General features: G+C 40.5%; 1 protein-coding gene across 1 annotated transcript; it reads right to left on the reverse strand.

Annotated features, from left to right (window-relative positions):
* Positions 1 to 1,145: 1,145 nt before the first annotated feature.
* On the reverse strand, positions 1,146 to 8,838 carry sh3bgrl3 (SH3 domain binding glutamate-rich protein like 3). The gene is made up of 3 exons (XM_050034675.1): positions 8,698 to 8,838; positions 5,287 to 5,454; positions 1,146 to 4,502 (listed from the first exon to the last, which is right to left on the reverse strand). The coding sequence occupies exons 1-3, from the start codon at positions 8,740 to 8,742 to the stop codon at positions 4,437 to 4,439; spliced, it is 279 nt and encodes a 92-aa protein (XP_049890632.1). The 5' UTR covers positions 8,743 to 8,838; the 3' UTR covers positions 1,146 to 4,436.
* Positions 8,839 to 9,699: the final 861 nt, after the last annotated feature.

A 9,699-nucleotide genomic window follows, 5' to 3' on the forward strand; every position in this document is an offset into this window, starting at 1 on the left:
TGTTTAGTTTATTTGAGAAATGACATGCAAAATTAATAGATAGGCCCTCATATAAAAATCCCAGAATTAGCCAAGAGGCCAGTTTTACTATCTGTACTCTCTGACCAAGGTGTTACAAAAGGCTAATGACCTCAAAGAGACACAAAGTGACTACAGTGAGACGAAACATGGCCACAAAGAGACAAAGTGACAAGAAAGATCCAGAGAGCAACAGCAAACATAACCACACAGGAACACAAAATCACAAGATGATGCATAGGGACTACAAAGAGACGCAAAACAACAACAAAGTCTGTGTCTGTTGTGGGACCTTTTACACATTTGTACCTGGGGGCACATTGTCTCACAATTCGCCCATGCCCTTTACCCTTTAGTAGCATGTACATTAACGAGTGGAGTTATATTTTTTATATTTTATGTCTTATCCTTTAAAACAAGATTACAATAATATGCAATGTTGTGTTAAATGTCACATGATGTTCTGCTTTTACTTTGAAATCAGGGTTTTTGTTTCCTATTGTAGGTCTTCTTCTTCTTCTGCAAAGGTAGAAATCTAATGCCACATTAGCGCCACCCAAAGAACAAATAAGGTACTGCACCTGAGCAAAACCACATGATTAGCATTGCTCTTCAAATGACTTCCTGGTGATTATTATTGATGAATGTTAATTTAAATACATGCCTCATAAGAATGACCTCCTATCAGCCAATCATATAAAACTAGCTGGTATGCATTTAAGTTTTGTCTAACAAACTAGGTCTGTGTACACTAACTTGATGTCATATTTCGCCATTACAAAAAGTACAAGTACAATCGTTCATTGAAATTATGTAGCTCACATACAACATTGCTATGAATATAGTGAGGCAGACTGTGGAAGATGCCATCATGCGCTGGTGATGAGAATATTCCACTGACTTGCCAATTAGAATCAACTCTCTTGTGGGTGAGCTAATGTCCCCACACTATCCTGTAAAATTCCTTATTAATGTGAGGACTATGAATAGAAAATGACACATTTTAATTTTGGGTTTCTGTTGTTATAAATTACATCAACCTTCTAACATGCCAGAGTTAATTTAGGCTGACTGTCCTCTGGTTTAAAGTTTTCGGTAGAACCCATAAATAAATATATATCCAGACAGGTAGTCAACTTCATTTTATTTTTTCACCCATAAATCACTTTTCACAATCTTCTTGGAAGACAACAGCATTTTATTCCCTATTTTCTTCTCTTTTTTTGGCCAAGGGGAATTGGTCCAAAAGCAAAGCAGGAGCTCAGATAGAGACATGGAATGTCTTAAACATGTTTCATAGTGAATATACATCAATAGCAGGCAAACATCTACAACCATTGACTTACAAAACAGTGCACAAACATTGTGTGTGAAGGCTGTCATTACTACAGATCCCAAACTGTAACAACACAATGTTGAGAGCAGGGCAGATGTTACGAGTAGGAGAGAGAAACCATGTTGTCCTCCGTTTAAAAAAAAGATGAGCAACCCAAAACATGAGCATTATATTCCAACTGAAGTCAGTCAACTGAATGAATGCACAAACATAAAAGCACAAATAAGTGAAGCCTTCATTTTTCCCATGTGGTGAGTGTTCCCTAAGGCTAGTAAGACTGAGCTTTGACCTTCATGTCTGTGTTCAGAGTGAGGCAGGGTTTCAGTGCATAGTCACATTACTGCATCTTCATGCCCGGGACAGTCAGTGATACTGTAACACAAAATAAACAAAAGAAAGGAAAAGCTACGCGGTTGAAAAGCTCAAAGATTCACATCTTTTTCAGTCTAATCGTTTACAATCGATATGAAATGCGTCCTTCTAAATGTTTGCCATCTTTGTGCACCGTCAGTCAGTGATACAGAGCTCCCGTCGGTGCCAGGACCGAAGCGTCCGAGTTATACAGATTATGGGGAACACAGAAGATGGCAGGTAAGTGCTAATACTACAGTGAAAATCCACCTGCAAAGCGCTTTACAGATATATATTGGCACCAAATGTGAAGTTAAGAAATGTGTTCATCCTGCTCCATTGGGTGCTAACATTAAGCAGCTAACTACTGTAAGTTCTTCAACTGATTACCAACCTTTTTATTAACTCTGGCCCATTGGTGACCATTGTCACAGATCTAATGCGAGTTTTTGGTTTCCAAATTAAACTTATTCTGATGATAAACACTGACAGGGGCGCGGCCATGAAAACCGTCTTTTTGGATTTTTCACAATTTATTTATTTTGACATTGTTGTACCTATGAATTATGTTTCCTCGCATAAAGGTATGTTTACGCACTAGATAATACATGGGGAAATCCTTTTGGTGTCCTATATAGTAAAATGTAAATACATTTATTACTGGAGCCTATCAAATACAAACCATGTATAAGTACTTGTGTACTAAACGGTAGCTACGACTGGACGCCAGTGAAGCCACAATGTGTGCGATTTGTAAACGTACGACTTCTGACTGATTCTTTCGGTAGCATTATAAGGTAGTTTTAAGAAAAGACATGTTAAGTTGCAGACACACCAAACCAACATCAAAGAACTAGCGGCGCCGAAAGCCAACTGTTGCGTCGTCTACGTCGCCTCACGTCGCCCTGTGTCAGTTGCATTTGAACACACTACACGGACTACATCCGACGGCCAAGTAGCACGTACATCTGCGCCAGTGGAAATAACGCAAAAATGGAAACCGGAAGTCCGAGGAATGCATGAGATAAACAAAGTAGTGGAGTCCTGTCAGCCGAGGGGTTTCCTATCTGTGCAGGCGAGCACCGCAGCACCTTCACGGACTATTACATCCAGATGATTCAACATGCTCAATCTGCCCGAAAAGCCGACGACGATACGGGATACACCACAAAAACTAGGCCGACAGACGTTTACCGACAACCTGACTTTGGTTGACGGCCGACCGTCGACAAGTGTTTGTTAAGACCTTGTAGATTATGTGGCTATTTTTTGATTTACTATATATTTCACAAACATATCATCCGCATTTATCTTTGTTGGACATTTCCAAAACTTAGCTTAAAGTTTCGACCACTAACAGCGCTATGGATCGAAGTTTGTTCAAGTGGCTCCCTGTTTCGTTTGTATCGCACACACGGGTGATACAAACTCCCACCACCAGTTTCCCGCTAAACAGAAAGTAGCAGAGGAAGAGGAAGAAGACTGCATGCTAGTAAACATGGATGCAAACAATGCACGACTTCAAATATTTTTTTTGAAATAGTCAAAACCTGAAGAAGAAATAAAAACTTCACCTCAAGGACATGTATTTTTTTGCTAAAAATGTAATATATAAAAAACTTACATATACTCATCCGTGTTTGAGAGAGACTGATGAGTCGTGCTCTTGCGCTGTTTATGCAAAAGTTTTTTAGATTTTACTTTTTCAGCAAAAATGTTTGGAAAGTTTAGCGTACAACTGGATAAATGAGACTCTGATTACACTGCAGGAGTTGTGTGAGTTTGTAAACTGATGTTTTGGTATAGTTCTGCTGTTGTTCAACCTGTCTGCCTCTTACTTTGAATTTTAAGATTATTTTCTGTTTTTGGATTCTTCGTTCACGGTGGAGGCATGAGAGAAAGGACAAATGTTCTTCCCGAATTCAGCGAACCACAGGGTGAGTGTTGGACACACAAATGATCATTTGGGTTTGACGTATTCTTCTAATATTTACTTTTTGACTTGACTAAGGTCAGATCAGCGCAGGACGTCAGTGGTTACAGCGGGTTACTGCGTACGGTGACCAATGGACCAAAATTACAAAAAGTTGTCCGTGCCAAAAAGGCATCTATGACTCCTAATTAATTGGGTTTAAGGACGTTACAGCCCTTGCTACGTCTGTGTGCATTTGCACCCATGTGAATACAAATAGTGTGCAGTCATGTACAACATGGGAACTTGAAGGCTACAACAAAAAAGACGACAGAGTAGTTAAGACTGAGTGATGATGGTTTGTTTGGTCTGCAGAGGATCAGGAAGATTCTGGGTTGAATGCTGTCATCCAGCGGATTAGTTTAATCTCCAGAGATCATGTGGCCGTGGCCAAGATTAGTCGACCTAATTACCGCACATTTAGACACCCCACTGACTCCGAGTGGACTCAGAGCACTTAGAAACACTAGTCTGTCAGACGGGGAACAGGTCTGGAAGAAATCAAAAGGAATGAACAGAGAATAGAAAACAGAATCAAACAGATTAAGACTGAGTCTTACGGTGCAGTATGGGGAATGTGTGTCTTCTGATTAGTTAGATACAGGATATTTGGCATTCTTCATTATGGCATTGAAAGTGAGTGGATACTGCCAGTGGTGCAGAGAGAGACTGGATAAAGGGCCTCCATCAGGGCACGAGGTGGGGGGGTAGGTGGTTGGGGGAATGGGGTTAAGATAGAGAATTCACACTCCGCCCTCCTCACGCCAGTTTCAGGAATTGGTCCACTGTATCTGCTTCCACCGCCTCGGAAAACATTTCATAGTCCTGTGGAGAGACAGAGAGGCAATAAGCAAGCATGAAAACAAACGTGGCAGCTATTGAGTCCTAGAAGTGTCAAAGCCTTTCTGCCATTTTTACACTGAAACCACAGGAGTGATGTGTGTGTTGTGTCTCTTTGTGGTCATTTTGGGGCTCTTTGGGGTAGTTTTGCCTGTTTTTGTTGTCATTTTGTGTCTCTTTGTGGTTGTTTGCCTGTTTTTGTTGTCATTTTGTGTCTCTTTGTGGTTGTTTTGCCTGTTTTTGAGGTCATTTGTGCCTCTCTGCAGTTCCTTCGCATCTCTGTGTGGTCTTTTTGTGTCTCTTTCTGTTTGGTACATCTTAATTTGAGTGACATTTTGCAAGTGAAGGCCAGGGGCCCAGTGACAAAATGACCCCCTAGGCCTGTGCACTGTAGGCCTGTTCAGTAATCCATCCATGCTTCAGTTTGTCGCTAACACAGTGTGCTGTTTAATTCTTAACATGAACGTATGAAGGTAATTTCTGAACAAGACCCTCGACATTTGGTTGTTAGAGAACTGTGGGAAAAATATGTACTAAGCAGGTTAAGTTACAGTTGAAATATAAATCTGTGAGTGCTCTCTGGTTGACAATAGCAGTATCTATATTACCATACAATAAACACATCTTGTTGGTTATCAGCCATCATTCAGGCTGATACACATGTTACATGCTAATACTGGTGACTCAAGTGCCAGTAAAAAATACAGTAACATTTGAAATGATCCTATGACTACAAAAATAGTGTGTCGAGTGTGTGTGCTTTTCTCACCCCACAGTACTGGTCTTCATTGAAAAGCTGGGGTGGGACCGCCGTGGGGTTCCCTGCTTTGTTCTTCATTTCGTCACGCAGCTCCCCGCCCACAGAGATGTCGATGAGCTCGTACTGGATTTTTTTGCTATCAAGGATTCGTATCACTTCCGCCTGTTGAGACTTCACCTGAAACACAAAAGCACCTTTCAGAAATGTTTTCAACCCCTGCGTAACTGTTCAACCCTGAGGATAAAAAACTGCCATCAAAACTCAAATCCTGCCGTCAGTGTGATGATTAATAGGCAGACAAAGTTCATCACACAACTTTAATGAACTGAATAAACTTTGTCATATTATCTCTCCTGGAGGTCGGGGACATTTGGGCATGTGAGAGCAAAAACAAACCATATGATTAAACTACTTTTCAAGGCTGTTCCTTTAATAACACAGCGGCTCTATCCGTCTCCTGGGTGATGATTAATAGACTGAGTGAAAGCTCTGCTATCTGTTTCAGCAACTGAGGAAGTTGGGAGGGGGTTTGTTAAAGTGACCACACCTAAGCACAGCAATAACTGAAAACACACAAGCTGGCATTTAGTCGGCCACACACAGCTGTTACACGGCCAGTGTCATGTCTTTAAGCTGAAAAAGGGAATCACTTTTACAGACTCAGCAGTTAAGAGTCTCTGAATGGTGCGAGCAGTTGACGAAGGAACTAAAACTGAACACAATATTTTCAACTAGAGCGACTGCATTTGAAATACTAGTGACAATTCTCCAATGGGATCACACCAGCAGCCATACAGTGATCCATGAAGTTAAAAGACTGTGGACCGTAAAGGGTATGTGTGCGTGGGTGCGTGTGGCTGGGGGCCCCATTTCCTACTTCCTATAAAGGAGGTTAAAGAAAGGAGAAGTCACAGCGTTAATTTGTGTCATATTATTGGAGTCCTTCACACGCACAGTAAAGTCTGGTCTTCACTATTCAAAAGGCTCAATAGCTAATGCACTATCATAGAACATGGAGATGACTGATTCGTTTCACTGAGGCGTCCAGAGTCCGAAATATATTGAGAAAGATAAAGGTGACGATAATAATCCTGCAATAACTGAAAAGATCCTTTAAAAAAAAAGAGCATAAACAAATGTTTTCTCTATAAAAACATTCGATTGTATATCAGCCGCCATCTATTTGAGTGTACCAAAAAAGTTCTGTCAGGTCCAACGCACCCAAAGAGCACCTGAGCGGACGCCATTTCTTAATTTCCAGGACTGTCTGCTCGAACCCACGCTCAGGTACATAGTACGTGTCACCGGGCGAAGTAGGTCTGGGCAATATATAGATATTATATCGATACTGTGATATGAGATTAAATATCATCTTAGAGTTTGGATATCGTAACATCGTAAATGTCGCCCTGGTTTTAAAGGCTGAATTACAGTAAAGTGATGTCATTTTCTGAGCTTACGTGACTGTTCCAGCTGTTGCATTATTTGCCTTTACCTACTCAGTCATTATATCCACATTATTGAGGAGTATTTATCAAATATCTCATCTTATAAATATTCTCAGAATCAGAAATACTTCACTGTGACTCATTACAGTCGCTCCAATGTAAAGAAAAAAAATGTGCTTTATGCTACAACGTATAACACTTCAGATATTAAGAATAAAATATATATCTTCACTGTGCTGAGTCTGTAAATGTGTTAAAATATAAAAATATGTGCATTGTGCTACATTACACTATATAAACTAGTGTTACATTCAGATATATAATATATGCATTATGCTATAATGGTTAGTACAATATATACATCAACAGAATAAAAACAAGAACAAGAATAAACTGAGTAAATATGCAGAGTTGTGGGCATTGTATGTTGAATAAATATACTGAAAAATATTGCACGGGTGAACAACTGCACCAGTTATTGCACATTAAGAGATCAAATCTACAATATCGTTGCAATATCAATATCGGGGCACCTGGTCAAAAATATTGTGATGTTTGATTTCAGCATCCCACTTTATGGCAAAGTTTTCAAAACTGCGTCTGTGCACATTCAGATCTTTCATGTGTCGTACCATTGCAGAACAGTTCATAAGGTTTATTAGAGGGGGCAAATTTTAGAGTTAATTTCAAAACAAAAATTATTAGGCTATAATAGCAAATACGCTTTTGTTTCTTGGGCATGTTTTCATTTTGGAATAGGAGGGACGGTCTTACAATAGTCTAAGTAAACAAAATGTGTAAAATATACACCAATACATACATTAAGATCATTTTAAATACACTGGTTTTCTTTATCTCATCTCAAATGATTTGAAATACACCTTTGGCTATGGAAAAATGAATAGTTACTATAGGAGAGTATATGGCAGTGCAGCAGGTGCTGTGTTAGTGGCATGTAAGCAATCAAAATCTTCCTTTTGAACACTTCTGAAGCTACCTAGAAGCATGACTGCACATGAGAGGGTTAAACGCCAGTGCACGTCACAAATCTTTTTTACTACATGAATTCCTCACACCTAATTGATACCAGATGTTCAGCCCAGTGGTTTGCCATACACTTTTCATAGTGCTGCACAGTTATTCCTACATGGGATGTTGTGTTTTACCACACTTTATTAGTGTCTGCAAATGAATGACAACCTCTTCCAATGGATTCATTCTAATATAGTCTATGGAACTGTGATGCAAAACTCCATAAGAAAAACAAACTATTTAAGGATATCTTGCTTAGAAACTAACAAATGCATAAAAGAGTTGACTTTTCCTAAGTGACAGGGTCTAGTAATGAGTACGGCTTATGTTTAAACCACCGGGCAGTTTTTATTTAAGCTACTTTTCTGATTTTTGCAGGATTGTAACGCTAGCTTACCGCCAAACTACAGTCATGGGAACAACAAGAATGAGCAGGTTTTTTACATTAAGTTTGGCGTACAGTAAGGTAACGGATACATCTGCTTGCTAACGTTACACATAGCGATTCCAGGTGGTCCTATGCACCAAAATGACACTTTAATAGTTAGCTTTTAATATAGATAATACGGTCTATATGAGCTAGCAAAGCATGCTCGATTAATAAAACACCTTTCCTCTTCCGTATAACGGAAATGAGGTGGAGTATGTATCCTGGCTCGTATCTGTAACCCCTATATGTTTAGTTTGGTCACATTTACAACTGCTAACTTTCACCTGCACCATTAAGCCCACACAGCCTGGTAATGCTGACGTTACATTATTGATATAAAGGGGCGCTGAGTAACGTTAGCACAGGCCCACTGCACCGTTAGTCAGGAGGAAGCTATAGCTGATAGGGTGCTGGGTGTGTCTGTTGGACGGAGCTTTGTTAGCTGCCGCCACCGGAGCTTGAGACACAAACATGGCGTTAAGTTCATGATGTTACGGCCGCTTCACTCACCGTCCGTGAGGCAGTAACGGTGGTGTAGTACAGTTTGATTCCCATTGCTGCGGGTCCTTCCACTGCCTTTGTGTATCTGCTTGCCAGCACCTTTCTCTCGCCTGTGTCAAGCTCAACGGTTAGCGGTAACAAGAAGGCGGAAGTGTGGCAATGTTTTCAAAATAAAAGTCGTGCATTTCCACATTAAGGGAAAACAAACAAGGTGTAACAGAAAAAGGTAAAAGTAAGGGAGTGTTTGTTACTTATCAGAGGAGGGGGTGGCTGAGGTGTGACTTTTTGTTTTTGTTTGTTTGTTTCATTCTTTGGGCAGCAGCAGCTCAGTCCATAGGGACCTGGGTCTGGAACCAGAGAGTCACTGGTCCAAGTCCTCGTCCAAACCAAATATGGACTGAATCCAAATGTCCACCTTCTGGACTTGCAGACTGAGCCCTCACAGACTTCAGTTGTACGTAGTGTGACGTATTTACCGTCAACATGTGAAGTATGCAAGAGCAGAGACTGCAAGTGGCAGACAGACAGCCCTTGAGACTGTTTGCTCGTTGCCGTGGAAACGGTTAACCACCGCTGCTGTCATATTCATATATATGTCATGTAAGTTGATGAACAGTGCCTACTCATACAATTCAAGTAGCATTTTAGTAGGCCTAATAATGAATAACTATTTTAAACATTCATAATTTTTTTTTTTCACATTCGTATTCCAGTGAACTGTGTGTTATTAAATCACTGAGTTGGTGAAGTCTGCACCCCAAGCGGACTCTCTGGAAGTCTGCAGAAAGTCCGCTTGAGGCCCCTTGTGGACTGGCTGAATTGTGGATTTGCTCAGCACTCCCGGACTTCCCGGGAACATACCAGCAAAGTACACGAGTCTGTGCGAAGTCCAGAAATTATTATTATTACTGTTCGACTGGTCATCAGTTACTTGAATTCTGACAGCTGTCAATCTGTTTGCGGCTCTGTCAATGTGACGTATCGTCCACTGTGCAAAGGATTGTGGGTCAG

Source organism: Epinephelus moara, chromosome 22, assembly GCF_006386435.1.
Source record: "Epinephelus moara isolate mb chromosome 22, YSFRI_EMoa_1.0, whole genome shotgun sequence".
In the NCBI taxonomy this organism is placed as follows: Eukaryota; Metazoa; Chordata; class Actinopteri; order Perciformes; family Serranidae; genus Epinephelus; species Epinephelus moara.